At 45.5% G+C, this 22,361-nt stretch overlaps 5 protein-coding genes across 5 annotated transcripts; 2 read left to right on the plus strand and 3 right to left on the minus strand.

Annotated features, from left to right (window-relative positions):
- Nucleotides 1-6,499: 6,499 nt before the first annotated feature.
- On the minus strand, nt 6,500-8,474 carry VC83_02543 (uncharacterized protein). Its single transcript, XM_024466204.1, has 3 exons — nt 8,072-8,474; nt 7,447-8,019; nt 6,500-7,398 (listed from the first exon to the last, which is right to left on the minus strand). The coding sequence occupies exons 1-3, from the start codon at nt 8,244-8,246 to the stop codon at nt 6,521-6,523; spliced, it is 1,626 nt and encodes a 541-aa protein (XP_024326126.1). The 5' UTR covers nt 8,247-8,474; the 3' UTR covers nt 6,500-6,520.
- An 8,331-nt stretch (nt 8,475-16,805) lies between these two features.
- On the minus strand, nt 16,806-17,114 carry VC83_02544 (uncharacterized protein; the record flags this gene model as incomplete). The annotated part of the gene is made up of 1 exon (XM_024466205.1): nt 16,806-17,114. One exon carries the CDS (start codon nt 17,112-17,114, stop codon nt 16,806-16,808), a length of 309 nt encoding a protein of 102 aa, XP_024326131.1.
- A 577-nt stretch (nt 17,115-17,691) lies between these two features.
- On the plus strand, nt 17,692-20,201 carry VC83_02545 (uncharacterized protein). Its single transcript, XM_024466206.1, has 6 exons — nt 17,692-17,788; nt 17,844-18,537; nt 18,584-18,925; nt 18,974-19,383; nt 19,432-19,710; nt 19,754-20,201. The coding sequence occupies exons 2-6, from the start codon at nt 18,226-18,228 to the stop codon at nt 20,076-20,078; spliced, it is 1,668 nt and encodes a 555-aa protein (XP_024326132.1). The 5' UTR covers nt 17,692-17,788; nt 17,844-18,225; the 3' UTR covers nt 20,079-20,201.
- A 432-nt stretch (nt 20,202-20,633) lies between these two features.
- VC83_02546 (uncharacterized protein) lies at nt 20,634-21,290 on the plus strand (the record flags this gene model as incomplete). The annotated part of the gene is made up of 1 exon (XM_024466207.1): nt 20,634-21,290. The coding sequence occupies one exon, from the start codon at nt 20,634-20,636 to the stop codon at nt 21,288-21,290; it is 657 nt and encodes a 218-aa protein (XP_024326129.1).
- Nucleotides 21,291-21,445: 155 nt separating this feature from the next.
- Nucleotides 21,446-22,234, minus strand: VC83_02547 (uncharacterized protein; the record flags this gene model as incomplete). Its single annotated transcript, XM_024466208.1, has 2 exons — nt 21,446-22,053; nt 22,132-22,234. 2 exons carry the CDS (start codon nt 22,232-22,234, stop codon nt 21,446-21,448), a joined length of 711 nt encoding a protein of 236 aa, XP_024326130.1.
- Nucleotides 22,235-22,361: the final 127 nt, after the last annotated feature.

Consider the following 22,361-nt stretch of genomic DNA (forward strand, 5'->3'; position numbering starts at 1 on the left):
ACTACATCAATCCCAGCTCCGCCTCTCAGAATCATTACCAGTAAGCATGATTACTATACTTATTACTATAAAATATGCCTAACTATTATTTAGACTATGCGCCTACAACCAGAAGATGATCCAAGCATTCTATAGTTATGTTCTTGAAACTGTAGTATCTCTAAACATATCATTCCGATCAGTTGAGAATCCTATATGGAGAGAGATGGCGCTATGGCAGAACCAGAAATATCCACTTCCTTCACCAACAACCCTACAGCAGCGCCTTGATGTTATGGTGGATAACGAACAACAGATTGCCCTTCATGGTCTTGTCCCTGGGTCAAGGTGTGCATTATCCCTTGACAATTGGTCTAGCCCTGGAACAAGACACTCCTTCATGGGTATTATGGCTACATTCATCACTGAGAAATGGGAATACCATGAAGCTCTAATTGGATTTGAGTATCTCGATGGAGCCCATACTGGGAAAGACCTTGCGACTATTGTTCAGCGTGTTATATCTCAATATCACCTAGATGGTAGAGTTCATTGCATTACAACTGATAATGCAAGTAACAATACTTCAATGATGGCAATTATCAACAATATGATAGCTGAGTTATCATCTGAGCCAACAAGATACCATGATGGACGTATTCATCATATCCCATGCTTTGCACATATTGTTCAGCTTGCACAGAAGGCTCTCCTTGGGTCAATTCGATTAAACCCATCAAACTCAGAGCTACAGATTGACTGGGATAACAATTCAGTAGACAAACTCAAAGATCTAAGTAAGGAAAAGGGCCTTCCATGGACACTTGCCAAGGTATGTTTATAGTAATCATTATAGTAATCACAACTAATACTATACTAGCTTTGGAAGCTAGCTGTCTTTGTGAATTCTAGCTCACAGCAAAGAGAGCGATTTATGGGAATTCAAAGACAATGCATTAAAGATGGAGCAAAAGTCCTATGACTTATCCAAGATGTGTCAACCCGGTGGGATTCAACACTACATATGATGCTACGAGCGGTCCTACTCTAGGAAGCAGTAAATAAGTTTACAACTGAGTTTACTCCAGCTACTATCTTCCACATTACTTCAGAAGAGTGGAAACATATCACCTACCTTATTGATGTTACTTGCCAGTTTAGCTTCTGGACTTCAAATATAGGTATAGCAAGTGGTGCACGACTAAGCTTTGTTATCCCAGCATATGATAAGCTATTTGAAGGGATTGAGGAGTGTACCCATCGGCTTAAACCATTACAAGATCCATGGATTCCAAAGCTCTTGAAAGCTATTGATAAAGCTGTACAAAAGCTTGATAAGTATTATAGCTTATCTTGTACAGGTATTGGTAACTTCTACGCTTTTGGCCCTATTCTATCTCCACAGTTAAAGATGGAAGTGTTTAACCCTGATTATTGTTGGTTGAATCCTAATACAAACTGGCAAAGGCATTTTGAGAAGAAATTCTGGGCATTATACACTCAACATTACGCAAACCAACAAAGATCAAAGCAGCACCAATCACACTATATGGAACTAGACAAGGATCCGATGGCTCTAATGTTGAATCGGAAGCGAAGCTATAATTCCATCAGTCATGTAATGGTGGGTGCACCAGATGTGAGAATCTAGCCACCCAAGGAAGGGATGGTTTTACTAATACAACACACTGTCTTAGGAAAAAGAGCCAAAGGGTTGTAGCTTAGACTATTTCACAATGCAGCAATCAGGTGTATGATGTAGTGGAGTGGTTTAGACAAGTTGTAACAAATGTTGAGTCTGAGAACTCAGGGATAAGTCAGAGGTTAGCACCTCACTGACTTTTCAGAAACAAGGAGTAACAAGATCAATGCTTGGAAGCTTGGAAAAGACGTGGAAGTATGTGATAGTCGATTTACTGTATTGTCTGCTTGCCCTTTCTTAAGGAAAGGGCAAACCTATTTATGCTAAAGGAGTGTAGTTCTCTCATTTTCCAAGACTTTCCATGACTAACCAGGCTTGGTAACTGTAGACGACGTAAGAGAATCCCATAGAACCATCTCCTAGGTTCCTAGCCTATAGGAAGTGAAAGGAGGTCCAAGGTCAGAGTACCCCTATCGACAGATTATGTCATAACTTAACCAATCTTGTGGGTAACTAAGGAGCGATGACGTGTAATGAATCATAGAGGGTTGTAGAGATATGCTATGTGGTAATATCGGCCCAGTAACTAAGGAGCGATGACGTGTAATGAATCATAGAGGGTTGTAGCAATCGTTGAGTAGTATTGCTCTTGTTGTTGGTGTGATAAGCCAAAATATGTATAGTGACTTGTAGGTTTGAGGATGTAAGGACACAGGGCACCCACTCACAGTAATAGCATATGAGAGTGCGAGTCGGAGGCTAAACGGATGCTATCCTATAGGTCTACTACAAAGGATACAAAAAAGATGATTAGGAACCCTGTTGGGTCAATCCCCTTAAGTACCCGAAATGGGTCTGACTCGGCTAACCTGCCCTAACTCTCCCCACGTGACCATAACCTGCCCGACTCCAATGCTTTCTGTCACTGAGGGCAGAGGCATCCTTACAGAGGAGGAGATTTCTAAGTTTGCTCTTGAGTTTGATAGCAAACTGAGTGTAACGAATGTCAGTATGACACGAGTCCCATGACCGGTTTCTTGGCAGACCGATGGGAACTGTGGGTTATGAGCTTCAGACTGGACCGTGGTCCGGTCTGGGGTCGGGGGACCGATGGGGTAGGTCCCCCATGACGCACACTAGTTATAAAGTCAACTATAGCATCTACATTTCGCTGCTAGCCCTAGCGACTAGCAGCACCACTAGACAACAACACCATAGGCCTCTAATACCTCTTATGCCTCCTCTTATGCCTAATGGCTAAACCAGCAGACTTTGCAGCACTCCTCTAGGTCATGGAGTTCTATTACAAAATCTGCACCTGCTAGGCTAGCCTAGCATAACTTACCCCTATATAGCCTAAGAAAGCCATAGCTTCCGCTAGCCCTATAGGGGCTCTAGGTCAACACAACATAGTCCTAGAGGATATCTACTCTATATTTTTTGGAAACTAGCAGTTGGGGTCTAGGTCAAACCCCTACACTCCCTTTAACAACACTAACTTTGTTTAAGGACACTTATCTCTATTTTTCCTACTATTTTACTACCTACCACCAAGCTATAGAGCTGCAACTCTGTAGCAAGGCCATAGGGCACACTACACACTACACTCGCAGTGGCTCATAACATCAGACCAACCAGTCCCGCATACACCCCCTTTCGGGAGAACTTCTGAGGCACCGCCCTCTACTAGCAAACCTAACACCATCCCAACTAGCGGGGAAGGCGCTTAGTTAATGGGCCTTACATCCACGCAAACACGCACAGGGTTAGAAAATCAATTATAATCATGATTATGTAGTCGTAATCATAATCATGATTATTTATAAAGCATATAATCATAATCATGATTTATAATCATGAATAGTCGTGATTATAATCATGACTATAATATATACCTTATTAGGCTTAGTTATTACCTAATTGGGTATAGTTTAGATAAGTGATAAGATAAGATAAGAAAAACATGGCTTAAAATGAGGAATTATTAATAGCCTTAAATATAACCAAGAGAATATAAGGCTATTAGCAAGGCATATTAAAGATATACAAGGGCCTAAAAAAATACAACTAGGTAAGCTAATATCTATATCCTTATTTAGTTATATAACAATACTAACATTTATAGATAATGCTACTAGGTGGTCTTCTACTTATTATATGCTTAATAACTTTTTAAATGTTAAAGAACCTATAGAGATTGTTATTGAAACATCTAAAGCTAAGGTATTTAAAGATAAAGAAAGCATTAGGTTAAAAGAAGAAGACTGCTTTAAGAAGGTAAATATTTCAAAATTTATCTTCTATAGAAGATAAAATAGCAACAGTAAGTCTTATATCCCTTTTATATCTAACTTTATACTAATATTAATATAGGGCTCTAAAATAGATATTGCTATTAAGAAAGGTACTGCTAAATTAAGGAAATACTACTCTCCTAATCATTATGAAGAGAAGAATAAACCTTTATTTATAGCTTTACTACTAGACCCTCGTTTAAAGAAAATAGGGCTAAGTAAGCTACATTATACACAACAAGATGAGTATAAAGCTATAGAAGCTGTAGAAGAAGTATATCAAAGGTATATTTATATATTATATTTTTAAATTATATACTAATATGTTAATAGAGTATTAAGAGAGGAATTTAATAACGAATTACCTCTAACACAACAACAACTACAACAACAACAGCAACAAGAGAATGAAGAAGATAATCTATTAGATGACTTTGAAAGATCATTATATTCTCAAACTATAGAAGATGACTTTGAAACAGAAATTTCTATCTATTTCCAAGAATCTATTTCTCATTATAAGGTAAGCTATTAACCCTCTTTAATAATTAACTTACTAATATTATATAGATTAATCCTTTAGACTATTGGAAAATAAATCAATCTTGATTTCCAATTCTAGCTACTATAGCTAGGCGCTATTTACAAATCCCTGCTACTAGTGCTCCTATAGAGAGCTTTTTTAGTATAGGTAGCCTTATTATTTCAAATATTAGAAATAGGCTAAAGACATTATTAGAGTAATAGCTTGTTTAAAGAGTTGGGATTTTATAAAGGAAGAAGAAGAGGATCTTATGTAATATTTGACTATTCGAATAGTCATGATTATTATGATTATTTGTGCTAACCCTGAACACGCAAGAACTGCTCTCTTAAGGTCATACGGAGGTCGAGTTCAAAAGTCGTGTCCAAGCTAGTAGTGCCAAGCCTTGCATAAAATGGTAATCTTATGAACCCCTCATTTTGTGACTCGTAAACGTGAACATTAAAATCATGGCGCCAAATACAAGTCTCTCAACTCGGGCTCTTATCGTGACCTTAAAATCCCCTATCAGAGGGAAGACAACAGCTGAAGTAGCTGAGAAGACAGGAGTATCTGCTCGACAGATAAACTGGATTTACACTCAGGCAATTGAGCGTGGTTTCGACCCAAACCACATGCCATTCTCTCTCCAAGATGAATGGCTAGAAGACGCCCCTCGCTCTGGACGCCCTCGAAAACAGACAGAGGAAACAGTCAATCAGGCTGTTTCGAAAGTATGCAGAGATAGATATGGCCGTGAGAAAACTTGCGCTGATATTGCAGGGAAACTTAGTATCAACGGTTTCAATATTTCTTCAACTACCATATGGCGAATCTTGAAAACAGCAGGATATCGGAAAACGAAACCGACGAGGAAGCCTGGATTGACGAAGAGAATGAGAGAACAACGGCTAAAGTAGTGCCTTGACCACGAAGATTGGACACTTGAGGATTGGAAAAATGTCATATGGTCAAATGAAACTTCTGTTGTTTTAAACCATAGACGGGGAGGATATCGGATTTGGCGGAAAGTTGAAGAGGCATTTTTACGATCTTGCATTCGAGAACGGTGGAAGGGATACTCTGAGTTCATGTTTTGGGCATGTTTCTCATATGACAAGAAGGGGCCATGCCACTGTTGGATACCAGAAACCAAATGAGAAAGAGAAGAAGCAGAATTAAAAGTTCAAGAGATGAATAAGGAATTAGAGCCAATTATGCGTGAGCAATGGGAAATTACAAATGGGATTCAACGGATGGGACTACAGAATTTACCAGGACCAAAACCACAGTGGAGATGGAATCAAAAAAACGGAAAATTAACTCGAGGGAAAGGAGGCGGGATAGACTGGTATCGCTACCAACAGAAGATTCTCCTTCCAAAGTTATTCCCATTCGCAGAAGAGTGCAGAAAAGACCGGCCACAGACTGTCGTGCAAGAAGACAATGCACCGTCACATAGTCACTATATCCAGGAGCGGCTATTCTCAATTCACGACATTAATCGACTATTCTGGTGTGCTAACTCTCCTGACTTAAACATGATTGAACCATGTTGGCCGTGGATGAAGAGAAGAACAACACGAAAAGGGGCACCAAAAAGCCGGCCGCAAGGGATACAGTCATGGGAGAGCTGTTGGGAGGACGTCCCACAAGCGCAAATCCAGGCGTGGATTGAGAGAATACCCCGCCATATCAAGATAGTTATTGAGCTTGAAGGCGGGAACGAGTACAAGGAGGGCCGAGAGTGAATAATTGTATTTATGCAACGTGGCGTTTTTAGCGTAGGACATGACTTTTGAACTCGACCTCCGTACTCTATACATAAACCCATAGGTTAGCACGTCCCCGTACCCTGCGGGGGTCTTAGGGCCGCGTGTTACACCCGCGTCCCGCTGGACGTAAATAAATATCATCATCATCATCATCAAGGGTAGACAGAAAGGCGACTGTAGCAGCTACATTCGCATCCCAGCTCGCGACATAATTTATATATGCTGTGGTAATCATATTACTATATTATAGCATATATATTTTCAATCGTCCAGCTACGCTGGTGACGTCTGAAAAATATCACTCGTATTACCACGTACCCCCCGTATAATTACCTTGCGGCCCGGTCGTGAAATCTCCCCTCTGCTCCAAACTGCTCACTCTCCCTAGCAAAAACTCTAATTGCCGATATGCTGCTCCTGGCACATATTGCGGGATCATATGCCCCGCCAAATTGACCGTGACGAACGTAAGACCTCTCTCCGTGTGCGTTACACCCTGGAACCCTCCACCCGCTGTATCAGTGAACACGTGTGTATTAATACCATTGGCGTACTGGAGGATCTCGCCGTTGGTCTGGTGGTACGGCACGTAGAAGTTCTGCTTCTTGAAGGGAGAGGTCTGGAAGCCCTGGGCGCCGTTCCAGGTCATATTCTGGATGGAGATCAGGGAGCCGTTGGCGAAGAGGAGAAAGTCGAGGAGGCCGTGGCCGATAATCGTGTTGTTAGTGCGCTCGATGACACTTGGGAGCGGGCCAAGACTGGACTCGATTGACTTGTCGCCATTGGGGAAGAGGTTGTGACCACCTCCGCAGACCATGTAGTTTGTTGGTGGAGCGTTGATGGCTTTCTGGACATCGGTGCGGTTGAAGTAGTTATTTGGTCCTCCAGCCATAGATGGGAAACCTAGCAGGTTCCACTGATATGGGCAGTAATCTGTTAAGTGGTAAATATTGAAGCACGGATTTTCGTAGTATGCCGCGTTATAGACCTCATCGAAGATATCACAGCCTGGCTCCTTCCAGCTGGGAGCGGTGGGGATTTTGCTAGATGGTGGGAACTCTGTGGTCCACTTGTTGAAGAAATCAGTGTATCCACAGCTATCTGCGCGAGCCGTGATGTTTGCAATGAAGCTCTCGTTCAAGTTGATCACATTATTAAAGTAATTCAACGCAGGCACAATAGGTGCTACAATTGTTAGTTTGGTGCGCTTAAGCTATGGATCAGAGTGCTTACTGTGAAGCAGGACGTCGTCTGTGTTGATGGAAGGGTCATTGATCTGTACTCCCTTCACATTGAAGTACTTATTGTCCTTCGTATCCAACATACCGCTCGCAATATACGGGATGTATTGCCCAGCGTAGCTTTCTCCCGTGATATAGATCTTGTATCCCTGCATGGAAAAGGTATCAATGAAGTTCTTCCAGAAACCCATAAATTGCTCTGCAACATCGTTCTCGTCATCGACGAGGACCGTTCCCGGGGAGAATCCCGTGCTGACTGGTTGATCGATGTAGATCATGTTGGTAAGATTGACCCAGGAGTATGGGTTTGCGAATGGCGCATAGGTCCCGGGCTGCCAAAGGAAAGGTCCGTTTTCCTGAAACAGGCCGTTCAAGGAGCTGCAGCCTGGACCGCCATTAAGCCAAATTGTGATCTCCTTCTTCGCCGCTGGGTTCGAAGACGGAAAGAACCAGAACCACAATCGGTTTTCGTCATCTTTCTTGCTGGAGATTGGGAGGGTACCCGCATACGACTCCCCAATATTGAAGTCCACCTCTGGCAATGCAGAGCCATTGATGGCAAATTCTAGACGTGATCAGTCACGGAATACTGTGAACCAAGGGGCAAATGGTCATACTAGCAGTTTTGTTGTTCAGGAAGTGAGCAGTGTTCGCCGCACGCGATGCATGTTTTGAAACCACAGGCTCCGCTGATCTCTTCTGCACATACTTTGCAGCCTTCTCGTGCGGGTTCTGGGCGGCTGTCACCACTGACGCAGCGAGGAGCAGCAAGAGAGCACGAATAGTCTGCATGATTGCCCGCACAGAATAGCCAAAGTATCACAACAGATGCAATTGGGGTACAGAAATGATTTTGGGGATCGTCGACGTATATAAATGAATATAGGTAAACGGAAGCTCACATGTATATTGCCCTATCAACAATATAGAGAACGTTTTCGTGTCCTCTCATGATGATCATGGGCTACAGCTGCGGATCTCGCACCCCTTCTGGGCATTGATCACCGAGGCATCGTTGCTTGCTCCGTTGTGGCTAAGCTGTATGCGGCAGCTACTGAGCATAAACCATGGGTACATGCCATCGTTGCCTGGTGGCCAGCAAAGGAAGTGGGGGATGTCCCTGCGTCCCGTGTTTAACCTCATTCCGACAAGTGGGCGAAATGGGTAGCGGCACAGCAGCGATTTGAATTGTCTGTGCATGCGGAAATCCAACGTCTGCGATGACTTTTGCGCTGAATATTGCGCCTTCGTGGCTGTACAGCGATCAACGTCTTTCGCTGCATCGGGAAAGTCGCTGGTCGGCGCGGGTCTCGGCCCTTCGCGCGATAGGACGGGATGACGAAATGATGCATCCCGGCCAACCATAGCACAATGAGCTGGCCAATCGGTTGAGAAGACAACCCGACCTTCCTAATTAACGTAACTCGTGCCGTAATGCGTCTAGTGGCGTAATGCGTCCAATTGCAGGGAATATTCTATTAAAACCTGTCGCTCTCAGATCCATCTTGACCCTCTCCTTTAACATCTGCTCCACTCTCAGTCTCGTACGAAACACCCTTGCCCTTTGTTTTGCCCTTTTTACCTACAGTCAAATGCCGCTAAGACGATGTATTCGGTGCCAACAAATCATATCGTACTATAGGATATATCGCTATACTGAATTTTGCATAATCCACCCATCTAGCCGTGACTGTATCCTGCTATCCTGATCTAAAGCATCAAGAATAGACTCTAGACGCTCCAACTCTCGTAAATGCTCTGCCTTGAGAGCATCTTGACCTTCAGCAAACCCAATCAGAACTTGTAGAGCTTGACGAGCACTCTGTAGTAAATACAGGCTGCTCTAGCTGCTCCTCCTCTTCGTCATCATCTTGGGTACTGCCTTGGCCTAGATGCTCCTCTAAGACCTCTTTTAAAACCTCTTCTGGTCCCAATTCCTCCATCCCATCTTGTATATCCTTCTCTTCCTCCGGGTTTAGAAAGTTTGATATTGCCATGACATCTTGTATGTTCCCAGCTCTAATTACCTTGTCATAAAGCTCTCCGATTCCAAGAGGGGTAATAGTTGTAGGAAGAGGGATTGGCATTGAAATAAGTGTTGATTTTCAAAAGCAGTTGTAGATTGTTGTGTTTGTAACCAAGTTGTTCCAGCTTCGTACAATCCATCGAATAGCTAAGTGTAGATTCATTGTATCCATAGTATTTTGATTGTTGTCAAAGGCTTCAAGCATATATGAAAGCCATTATCATCGATAATAAGCTTTGAAAGATTGAATGATACCTTGATCAAGAGGCTGATATCGACTGGTACTGTTAGCTGGTAGCCAACAAATATGAATATTTGAAGGAGGGGGGTAAAGCTAAAGAGCAGCAGCATGTGCTGTAAAGTTATCCATTGTAAAGAGAACTTCTCGAGTACCAATATGTCGATAGAACGCCTCAAGCCATTCGCCCATAATAGTTGTATTCATCCAAGCCTTCTTATTCCATCTCCATATACCACCCATTGTTGAAACGCTAACATTTCGTAAAGCTCGTGGTGTTTTTGCCTTTCCAATGATCCAGACTGGAAGTCTATCTGTTCCAGAAGCGTTGACACAAAATACAAGACTGATCCGAGTATTATCCTTCTTTAATCCAGCCTGAGATTGAGTAGTCCTCGAGACGGCATCATCTTCCAAAAGAGTCCTGATTCATCCATATTATAGATATTTTCCTCCGAGTATTCCCCTGCAATTGTTCGTAATGCCTTCATTTCTTCTGCAGACTCTGGAACTGAGCCTGCTTCTCCGTGTTGAATTCATACTTTGATATTATGTCGTTCTTTAAATCGTCGAAGCCAGCCTACACTGAAGTCTGGGCAGACTGTGCTGTCGTTATGTGGAAGGCGTTCCCAGATTTGTCGCACCTTTTGTTGAAGTAGATCACCAGTTGTAAACCCTCCATTTGACTCAATTTGAAGTTGCCAACTAAGAAGAAGCTTTTCGACTTCAGGCCAGTTTCCAGTTCGTAATCGTGCTCTGTTGGTATTAGGAGCTTCGTCAAGGCTGTCAAAGTGATGGCTGAGAGACTCAGAGACTGTCGTTCGAAGTAGGAGGCGTCACGGACTACCGCAAGATATTTACGCAGTTTGCAGACCTCGAGGATAGAATCAACAGTGAGAAGTCCATTGACGAGACTGCTCTACGGGTCACTACAGACAATGACCAAAGAGCCGAACGCCACCTAGGAAGGGCAACGGCCTAGAAAAGCGATCGTAGATGCTACCACTGCAACAAAATAGGCCACATCAAGGCTGATTGCCGTTCAAAGAAAAGGGGCGGAAGGGGCGTCTACAGGACCACTTGCTGCACTAGGAGGGGGCGCTAGCCTATCGCTAGCACAGGCAGAAGCAATAGCCACAGTATTAGCGACGACATGGGTAGCCATCACAGAAGCTACAGCGAACTAGGCAAGCGATGGCTGCACCTAGGGGTGCTCCTACATCGTTGACTTTAGATGCTCACGCCATATGACATATGACAGGTAGGCATTCGTTAATTACCAGCTACTCACTAAACTGATACAAGTTAATATAGAGAATGGAACAGCGATTGAAGCTATCGCTAAAGGAACGACAAGTTTTGATACCTATGTCAAAGGAGAGAAACGCCATATATAGCTCAACAACGTACTACATGTGCCAAAGCTTACTAGAAGTCTCATATCAGTGCCACAGCAGCGACGTTATCATATTAGGCCCCGCGACTTTTCATTATCATGAGTAGTCGTATAGTCTTGACTTGGTCTGCTAGGTGGTACTCTGCTTCGGCGTCGCCGATCGTCTTCTGATAATCGTCGAGCATGGTTCTGATGTTGTATACTGACGTCGTTACTGGCAGGGCATATGAATAGAAAGCAATCAGCTTTGCGTTCAACTGTTACAGGCCCTCGTGAGCGTACATCTCCTGGAGATATATCCATTGCTCTCAGGCTGTTTCTATCATAAGTATGTGGCTTCGAGGGTCCTGTGTGCAGAGTTCCATTATCACAGCCATCGCTCGGTCGTTCTTACGCCGAATCCTCATTGATTCGCACCTTATCTTGGTCGCGGTGATAGTGTCTTCATCGTCCATCCCATCGCAACCTTAAACATAGCCACGTATTCAGCTTCAGTAGTCGCAACTGCAACGGTTGGCTGTCTCTTCGAAATGCTCACAATGATGCCTCCACAGAAAAGGTAAACGCATCCTGTGTGAGACTTGCACTCACTTCTGTCGCCTGCGAAGTCTGCATCGACGTATCCTCTTAATCCATAGCCTCATCATCCTTCCAATCGCCTCCATAACAGATGCACAGATGAATAGAGCCTGCGAGATACTGCAGACAGCGACGAGCAGCTGCGATATGCTGTGGCGAGGGGTTTGCGAGAAAACGAGATAGAACGGACGTGCAATAGTTGATATCCGGTCGAGTGTTCGTGGCTAGATACATTAGAGATCTAACCATAGACTGATACAGCTTGATTTCGTGAGCTGTAGCTTTGTCTTTGTACGGAGTCATGAGAATTTCCCATCCTTGGGCACAAGGCGTCTTCACCGTGTGGCAATTCGTCATTCCAAAACGGCTGAGGATCTTTTGAGTATATGCATCCTGTCCAAGCTAGATCTCTCGCTTCTTTCTATCTCGATGAATGCGGACTCCAAGGAAGTATTGTGCAGGACCGAGTGGTTCAAATCCAAGAGATTGGAGTGCTTTGCGAAGCTTTTTCTGCCAGAGACGTGGTGACTGCTTGAGACTGTAAAGCGCGCGTGATAGCTTGCACACATCCTCCTTTAAAAGCTTGACACCATTCTCACACCATCCAGGAGGCAATTCGACATATACCTCTGCATCGATATCATTTTCAAGGAATGCAGTGTCAACATCCATCTGTTCAATCTCAAGATCGAAACGTGCAGCAAGGGCAACGGCAATTTTCCATGTGGCTGATTTGCAAACTCCTGCAAAGGTCTGCTCATAATCCTTTCCATATCTCTGCTCATAGCCCTTTACAACCCATCGAGCCTTGCGGCGAAGGATTTTGCCATCTCGATCTCTTTTAGTGCGCAAAACAAGGCGTCCACCAAGGACCTTTTTCCCTTTTGGAACTTTGCTTTATGCATGAATTTCCACACTTTCTTACAAGTAATGGATCGATATTCAGAGGCAATGACCTCACACCAGAGATCTGCATCAGATCGAGCGAGTGCTTCTCCATAGTTTGCAGATCTGAGTTGTATTCGGTGCCTGTGAAAAATGCATTTTGGAAATCTTCGTCTTGATATTCCTGTTCTTCCTCTGCATACATGGCATTTCGAGATGAAGCAGCACCCTTTGCTTGGCTTCTCATGACTCAATTGTGTTCAGACTTTGCGAGTTTGGGTCTTCGTTGGAGGTTCGCGCTCCTCATGCTCGATTTCTGCATCTGGCTGATCTTGAGGAGTTTCTTCCGCATCCTCCTGATTGTGAATTAGGTCTAGAGTCTGTCCTTCATAGTCTTTATTCATTGAGACAGAAGGTGGAGGGTATCGCAGTTCATCCATTTCTTCCACTGCGTTGTTGTGGGCTGCTTGGACATTTTCGTCACTGATTTGGTCAAATGTTGGCTCTGTAATGAAACCACTGCCTTCATCAAATTGAGCATGCAAAGTTCTTATAATCTTCTCTCCAGCTCGAGAGGGGACGTAAACTCGAAAAATGTTATGACCCTCATATCCAACGAGAATGCTGACTTCTGCCCTTGAGGCAAGCTTCTGGCTTTGCACTCTGTGTTCCTTTTGAATAATAACATACGTCTTGCATCCTAGAACTTGCAAGTGGGCGATGTTAGGTGTGTGATTCACCCCTGGTTCAATTTCATCCCAAAATGCTTCAAATGGTGTCTTCCAATCAATGGTTGAAGTGGCCACTCTGTTTGAGATGTAAATGGCAGCTTGAAACAGCTCTGGCCATAGGAATTCAGGAATTCGCTGATCGATTGCAGCGAATAGAACACGTTCAAAAATGCTGCAAAAGCTTCGTTCGGCTGTGCCGTCTTGATATGCGCAAAATGGAGTGGGCAGCTCAATGATGGTTCCGAGATCAGCTGTAAGCTCATCGATCTGGGTAGGAGCATATTCCTTTCCTCCATTTCTGAATCTCTTAATTGTGATGTTGTATTGCGTCTTTGCAAGTCGAATCATCCAAACAATGCATTTGTACGCGTCACCCTTATTCTTAAAGGTTCATCCATAGCGGACACTGTACTTTCCACAAGTAAACAGTATGCCATACTTCGCTCCGTGGAGTCCGTGAGGTGTGACAGTAACAACATCACAATGAACTTCTTCAAGAGCTGTTTTCGGTCTTAGTTGAGCTGAAATTTTGTTCACTCGACGGATTGGCTTTGTCTCTTCGCATGGCTGGCACAACCTCATCGCAATGGCAGTGCCTTCTTTGCTATATGAGATCCCATTTACCATGTCTTTGGTCTTGCGGACGTTATCGAGTCCAAGATGACAGAGGCGTTGATGCCAAAGTTCAATGTCTGTGTTCTTCTGCTCAATCGCAGCAGGTAAAATCAAGGGCAGGATAAGTGATTCCTTTGCTTCCATTTTGAATTCGTAAAGGAACAGATCTGAGTCAACTGTGCACATCTCATTGCCATGCTTATCGAGAAGCTGGCCATTCTGTAGATGACCTCCGCTGCTATAAAGCTTCTTTCCGCTAAACAGGCAAACTGGCGAGGAAGGCATATAGATGACATGATGGAGGGTAATTTGGGTCTTCTCTCTGTTTCCCTTTACTCCAAAAAGTCGAACTGAGCCACAGCCTTGAGGACGAACAAGTCCATTTGCTGTATTCATGAATGGTAAATCCATGCGCTATTCGTAAGTGTCAAACTTCTCAAGACTCTTTGCAATGTGCTCATCTGCTCCTGTATCGAATAACCACCTATCTCTGCTTATAGTGTTTGATTTGGCAGGCATTGAGAAAGCTACGAGGTCGAAATAGTTCTTAGAGTCATTGTCCTCATCTTTGGTTTCATTTTTCTTTTTCTCAATATGCTTCCGATATGGGGTCCATTTCTTCCCATTCTTCTGCTCCCACTCATCACACTTCTCCTTGTTATTTTCGAGGCAGTCTTGAGGTGAGTGTCGAGGTTTCGGCATTGTGCAATGTGGGCAAGATGGTCGATCTCCATTCTTCTTGTCCTTGCTTGGGTTTTTGCCCTTACCCGTTCCTTGAGATTTGTTTCCGTACAAGGCATTCGAGCCTGTAGGAGTCGATTTCGATCTCGCCTCATCTGTGAGGTCATTGATAAGAGAGTCGAGAGTGATGCGGTGATCTGGAGACCGAAGGAGTGATCTTTGGCGTTCTGCCCAAGTTGGTCACTTGTTCGCATAAGAAGCTATAAACATAACAGGAAGCCAATCATCATGAGGAGGGCATTGTAGACTCTCAAGTTTGTCGATAGCTTCACGGACAGCGATAATAAACGTGTCAAGCGAAGAGAAATTCTCGTACTTGAGGTGAACATAATCCTGAATTGCATTGTACTTCAGGACTGAACCTGAGCCTTTGTATTGCTGTTGTAGGGCTCTCCACATCTCAAGTGCTGTGTCCTTTGCAGACGCCACTTTTCCTGGAATCGTCTTGCAGTTATATTGGATCGCGAGCTGCATCTGAGCGTCGCCCTTCTCCCAAGCTTCATACTTCCTGAGCTTGTCTCCATCTTTGGCCTCATCATAGTCCTCATGGAATTCATCGATGTATTCTGGCCTCTTGCATCTATCGTTGATGTATTTCGCCAGTCCGTTGCCTGGGGCGATGTTGACGATAAGCTCCTTCCAGTTGGTGTAATTCTCTTCACCCTTGAGCTTCAAATGCTCTGGAAGATGCAGCGAAGTCGTATTCAGACTCACCATAGTTGTAGAAGACATATTGGCTATTGGTGTAGTCACAGTCGTGTTCAAAATTCAGTTTGAAATGAAGTTGCGAGTTGATCTGTCGCATCTTCAAAGATCTTGGAAAGTCCTTCTGGCTCGAGCGCAGAGGACATAAAGTGAAAGAAACAGTGTGGATATAACTCAAAGAAAGAGAGCCACAATCCTCTTCACCGTACTTCAAAACTGTTTGAGGTTGAGGTTGTGGTGCTGTAACGAAAACACTGACTTCAGCGAGTCTGTTGACAGATTGGTGAATTGGACTGCACAAATCAACACTCAATGATAATTCTGATCTTGTAAATACCTTAACAATAGGCTTCCAGGCTCATAACCTGTAACACATAGTCACTGGAGGTCATTGGAAGTGTTGGTGGTAGACAAGTTGTTGATTAGTTGAAGTATATAGGTTACAACTACTGAGAACTATATATGTGGGTGGGTGCCACGCCAGTGGCTCCCGTGACTCTGAACCCCGATTCCTGCAACACAGAACAACGACGTATATAGGTATATATAATTAATCAATTAAATTAGGATCTATATTCTCGGGCAGTGATTCATTATCACTGCTACCATCACTTGCACTGTGAATCATGTTGTAGTTTAGGTCCGTAAAGTCAACAAACCCGCTTTCTTCAACGGCTAATTGCCATTGTAACTCCTCCTCCTCCTCCTCCTGCCTACGCTTGATGTCTAGGTCAATGATTACTTGAAGTAATCCTCTTAGTAGCTCGGTGTCTAGGTTACTTTTTTGGAATTTAAGTAAGTCCCTCGAAGGTGGTCGGTGCGAACACCGACGATTAGGTGGACAAACCACCGAGTATCGCTGCCCCATTTCGAGCATCCTTCCAATCATTATACGAAAACGATATGCTAGGCCCTAGAGGACGTAGTTTGTATGTATTTTTCCATTTAGCATTGATGTGTTATTTTGCATCATGGAAATGCTTACCCTACCTAACCTTCCGGAAGGTCTGTTGGGGGGGGTGGGTCTGAGCCGCGTTTGAGAAACTGTACAGCCTCTTTCAGGGGTGGATCTGAGCCGCGGTTTGGAAGTTTGAGAAACTGTACAGCCTCTTTCATCGCCTCTTTATAGGCATTAGTCTCACAATCCTGGTATAACCCATCTATTATTGATGACTGAGGATATTCGGCTTAATTGATAGTGAAGTAAGCTTCTCAATGCTATTGTACGTGGACCTGTGCCGGAGAGGATGCAAATTACTAATGTATGAAGTGAGGTGGGCATCTATACCGACTCGTGGAATTCCACCTCATGGAAGCAGCTGGAAATTAGAAGACCAGTAGAACCGTTTGAGTTCATTAAGATCATTAGTACCAAATACTACGACATCGCCTTCTTTTATTCTCGGCTTAACATCAGAGGTATCTATGCGCTCATCTACTGCTTTGGAGCGGGCTTTCCGCTTCCAATCAACTTAAAGCCATATTGCGGCCTGCTCGGCCGTCCATCAACACCGACATCTTTCCGAATACTAATGGGGACAACGAAGGGTCGACAAGCGGTTGATCTTGATCCGAATACGACGTCTTGACTCGGCGCAATGCCATCCTTCAGTGCAAGACGCAGAGAGTCAGAAACGAGCGCATCTGATTTACACACTGCGGACCCGGCGTCAAAAAGGCGAATGAATTTGCCTTCCTCAAACATGACGCTTTGCCACGAAACTCCATGATACACCAACCCCATGCCCTTTCGCCGATCAATCGCAGTCTAAGCGCCTGCCGTACCTCGGAGTCCTCCTGGGCCTTGAATGTCTCTTCGCGCCACTTTGCAACAATCTCATCGTTGAATACGGCGTCAGCAAAGCGATCGTCGACGCAAGTTCCTCATAGAGGGATCTCCCACCAAAGCCAGGAACAAACTCATCTATTTTGATAACCAACCAGGTTACACTTTCAAAGCTTTAGCTTGCCTGGGTTTAGCGCTTTTGTCGGGGGATTCAGGGATTTTTTGTGATCGAGTCTTAGCGTGCTTATATTCTGATTTTCGACGAGGAAATATCTGCGCCCCCCACCCCCACCTCGTAAAAAGCCAACCCGTAACTTAGAGTGACCAATCCTTTGTGGGCAAACCCCCCTCCACATCTCACATATCGTCGATCTTGACTTATTTTCCATTTATTCGTAGATCCCTCAGATCTCTTGGCTCTCTTGGCTCCTTTGGAGTTATTTTTAGCTCTCTTGATCACTGATGGCTCTTGTCAATTCGCTTGCTTTATGTTCTGGTTAAATTCGTTCCCTCCTTCCATCATCTGCCGTGTGTTGTGGCGCAATCAGGCAACAGCGCTGACATTCCGTGCGGGCTACTTCATGCTCTGCGCCCTCCCCCCCAACCTCGTATAACCCAACCCGTAACTTAGAGTGACCAATCCTTCAGGGAATAATTGCCTCATTGATCTAACGGTATCTAGAGCAGATACCCCCGTCGCCTCAATTGCCTTTCCTTTCTTTCACGTTACGCTCATTTTCACCTGACTCAACTCAAAACGATGGAGTCCACGTTATAGCATGGCGCACAAGTTATCTACGCCCGAGCCGTGCTACGGTATCCTTCCAACGGGCCGGGAGGTCAATATAACAGTTTTTTGTCGGGATCGGAATTGCTCGTCGGCAAATCATAGAACCCCGCGACCTGAGTATAACACCCAGCTATCCTCTTCCATCGAATTCACTCAGTCACCTTTCCCTTCTCCATCAGAAGTAGAACTTCAAAAGCTCAAGGTTGACCCTGAAGAGCCCGAATCCTACGGCACCAACCGGCGGGTACGAAAAGGCACTCTCCCTGCTGGCTCGTCGAGATGGGCCCCTCTCATCTAATCGCCCAAGTTCGTGCCGGAAAGATTAAGACGAAACCCTGCATCCTCTTCATCCTCGCTCCTTTGACGATCATTCTGGTAGTCATTATTGCAGTCGTTACATTTGTCACAGTCAGAGCCAAGAAACACCCAGACTTAAATGTAGACCTGGGCTACACTCAATACAAAGGCTTTAGAACGCCCAACGGCATCGACAAGTGGTTTGGCATGAGGTACGCAGCACCGCCACTGGGTGATCTCAGATTCAGGGCTCCTCAAGACCCGTTGCCTGCTTCAAAAGAAAATGCATTTCAAGTAAGTCTGCCTCCACTTCTCTTGAACATTGCCTAACCCACCACAGCGAGGAAAGCTGTGCCATGGCACTCCCTCCACCTACCTCAACCCCAAAAAATCGGAGGATTGTCTTTTCATCAATGTTTACTCTCCTACTAATAGAACCGCTCTCCACCCGGTCTATTTCTTCATCCAAGGAGGTGGATTCAATGATCTGGCTAATCCTTATCTGAGCGGCGACGAATTGATCAAGGCCGCCGGCAATGATACTGTGGTTGTTACCTCTAATTATCGCGTGGGACCGTGGGGTTTTCTAGCTAGTAAGGAAATCCAAGAGAATGGGGATTTGAATGTTGGACTGCTTGACCAGAGGAAGGCGTTGGCCTGGGTTCAGAAGTATATCCACTTGGTAAGCTCGTCAACTTCCGCTCTGGATATAAACTAACAAAGTCAACAGTTTGGAGGTGATCCCAACCACGTTACAATTGATGGAGCTTCTGCTGGTGCAGCATCGGTTGATCTTCACCTTACCGCATACGGAGGCCGTGACGACAAGCTTTTCCATGCTGCTGTCGGACAGAGTAATTCCTTTGGAGCCCAGCTGACCGTCAACGAGTCACAATATCAATACGACGATCTTGTTAACCACACAGGGTGTCGCAAGTCGGCAGACACCTTAAAGTGTCTCCGCGAGCTTGCTGTGGAAGTTATCGCTAGCAATAACATCATCATGCACACTCCCGGTGCCACGGGGACTCCTCTCTTTATGTACTCGAATGTTATCGACGGGCCTGGGGGGTTCACAGAGGATTACACGTATAATATGTACGCCGATGGAAAATTCGTCAAAGTGCCAGTCATATTCGGGTACGTCTCTCTATTACTCATTTTTGAAATTCTGCTAACAATATGAAGTTCCGTTGCTAATGAAGGCACTCTCTTCACACCATCGAAGACAGATAATGTTACAGACATGACCAACTTCCTAAAAAACAACTTTGCCAAGCTTACAACCGATCAACTAAACCACATCGCCAGCCTCTACCCACATGATGAAACCAAGTACCCAGGCAAAGGAGCTTGGTGGAGGACAGCCGCTGACGCATACGGTGAGCTTCGGTACAACTGCCCTGGTCAATTCATGAGCCAGATGTTTGAAAACCACACCGACGGAACCTCCAACTGGCACTACAGGTAAGCCCCCTCCTCCCGCTTCATACCACCTCTAACAAGAAAGCTGGGACGTCATCCCGCCCATCAATACCAAGTCGGGAATGGGGGCCATGCACGCCGCAACCATGTATTCCATCTGGAACATCGCGACCGGGAAGGGCGCCGAATTAAACCCCACGATCCAGGCATACTGGACGTCGTTCATCCGGACCAAGAACCCGAACCACTACCGGCTTCCGGGGACCGCGGAGTGGGGCACGTTTGGGACTGCGATGGACCGGATGGATTTCCGAAATGATCCGCAGAATGTCTCCATGGAGGCGGTGGGGGCGAGTGAGAGGACGAGGTGCCATTATTATAGTACTATCGGGAACCTTATTGGGAATTGAGAGGTTATTAGAAGAGGGAGGGCATTTAATCAGACACTTCAGGCATTAGAAATGGTTTATAGTGGTTTATAATAGAGGCGAAATGAGAATTTATCTTCGAGGAGTTTCATATCAACGAGAAGTAGTTCTTCGAGACTGTGCCATTCAGCCAAACTGCCGAAGGATAAGGTGGGGATCCCTGCCCAAAAAGTATATATAGGGAAGCTCTTCTATAATCATATTTGCGGCGAGTTACCCAGGCTCGTTCCTGCTGATATCAACGGCCCCAAGTTTGACACTTCTCCATGTATTTGGGGCTAGTCCCAAATTGCTAAGTTATCCACAATTAATAATGCTTAGTCATCGTTAGACCTCGCCAACTTGAAGCCCCATCGGACACGCAAACTCGCAACTCTCATTCTCTATAAAAATGTACGTAGTCAGATCGATTTTGTTATATTGTAACTAGCGTTATGCTACACTACATGGCAAACACCCCACCGTTGCTCAAACCCGCCACTCACCCAGAGCGCAACTCCCAGCCAGCCAAATCGCGGAGAAGTCCACCAAGCCACAATGAACTTCCTCGGTCTCCCCAATGGCATCGACTTCCCATTAACCCGGCGCATCCTGCACATGGTATCTGCACACCCATACTGGGACCTTCTGCGCCTCCTCTGGCCCTTCCCTTGGCACCTACAGCACTCCCTCCCCCTGCCCCGCCCGCAGGCCTTCGCCGACGATCAGAACCTCTTCTATTCCCGCAACCCGCTAATCCCGCAGATCCGGCTCGTACCGCTGTTCCGTGCACGCGACTGCCCCCTCGCTTCATTCTACCGCATCTACGAAGCGATGTGTGCGGGTCACGGGCCTGCAGTCGGGTCTGAGACGGAGTATTTCTGGCGCAGGCCTGAGGATGAGTGGACATTGGAGAGTATGCCGGATCCAAAGGATGCGGATCCGGTGAGGTATGCGATGCTGGCGTCGCTGATGGAAGCAATGGTGGATGCGTTTAATTGGAGACTGGAATTGGGATTGAGGAGAGGGGGCAAGCGGTGGGTAGAGAGGGAGGATGATGGGACGCCGGCGCCATTCGTGCCAGAGGTTATGCCAGCGTGGGCCGAGAGAGTGCCAGCGCTGGAGGACGAGCTTGTTATTATTGAGGGAGGGAGGGGTCCGCGATTCGTGGCGAGGAATATCATTTGCCATGAGGGAGATCTACGGACAGTCTGATGACACAGGTCTACTTGAGCATGAGTGCTGCGATCTGATATGGTCGCCTTGAGGAGGAAGGGGCCAAGCATGTCTTTGACATCAAACCTATCTACCAGCGCAACCCCGCAAAGCTGGACTCCCGAATCGAAGTCAACACAATAGGACCTCTAACGCTACCTCTCATCGAAGACGCTTTTGTTGTACGTCTGCCAATATATATGCTCGACCACATCTAAAGTACCTTCATCAAGCAACACGTCAAACCCGTTACGGTTCAGCTGCCTTATATGGTCACGGTCTAGCGGTCGGTCACCATTCTGCCCCACTAGAAAATGGAGGATAGCGACCGCGTCGCTAATATCAGAGCTTCGTCCAGTCGAAGCGTACGACAATCGTCTGATTTTTCTCTCCAGCGCAAACTCAAACTCCACGGCATAAACTATCAGCCGGTTCCCCTGCCATATCACGACGCCCTGGTCTAAGGAATCTTGGAATAGCTTCGGCCGGATTGAACGGCTCGCGAATATAGTCATCTCGTCGTTGAACCAACTGGACGGGAAGGCGAGTTGCCTTGCAACAGCTTCAGCGGCGATGCGGATGTCCTCCTTTACATCCTCATTATCAAACAACTCCGGGTCTAGGCAGTAGTCTAGATCGACTGTAGACTCCCGGTTCTTAAAATAGGCTATCGCGAGGAAGCCGCCGGTAGACATAATCCTGACTGGTGCCAGAGCACTTAGAAGTTCCGACTTCTCAAATTCGACATCCAGCAACTCTAGACCTGCGCATCTGTTAGAAAAGCCAAGAAGCAAACATAGAGGTTATAAATCCCTAGAGTTGGGGTTGGTTCATCACTAACCCTGCCGAAAGTTCTGGGCACTGAGTTGTTGTCTTTCAGGTTGACTAGCTGGTTTGGGACGTCCAGCTGCGGGCAAACCCGACTTCTTACGGAAGAAGCTCATCGTCCCATGAAGTGCAAGACGGTAGCTGTGAACAAGCCCGGAGGCTTCATTGGATACTGAGAAACTTTTGTGGAGCGTCGGGTTTCGACTTTCGACAAATAGATGTTGGCCCTCAAAGCGGGGTGAT

Source organism: Pseudogymnoascus destructans (assembly GCF_001641265.1).
Source record: "Pseudogymnoascus destructans isolate 20631-21 unplaced genomic scaffold scaffold_5, whole genome shotgun sequence".
Classification (NCBI taxonomy): domain Eukaryota; kingdom Fungi; phylum Ascomycota; class Leotiomycetes; order Thelebolales; family Thelebolaceae; genus Pseudogymnoascus; species Pseudogymnoascus destructans.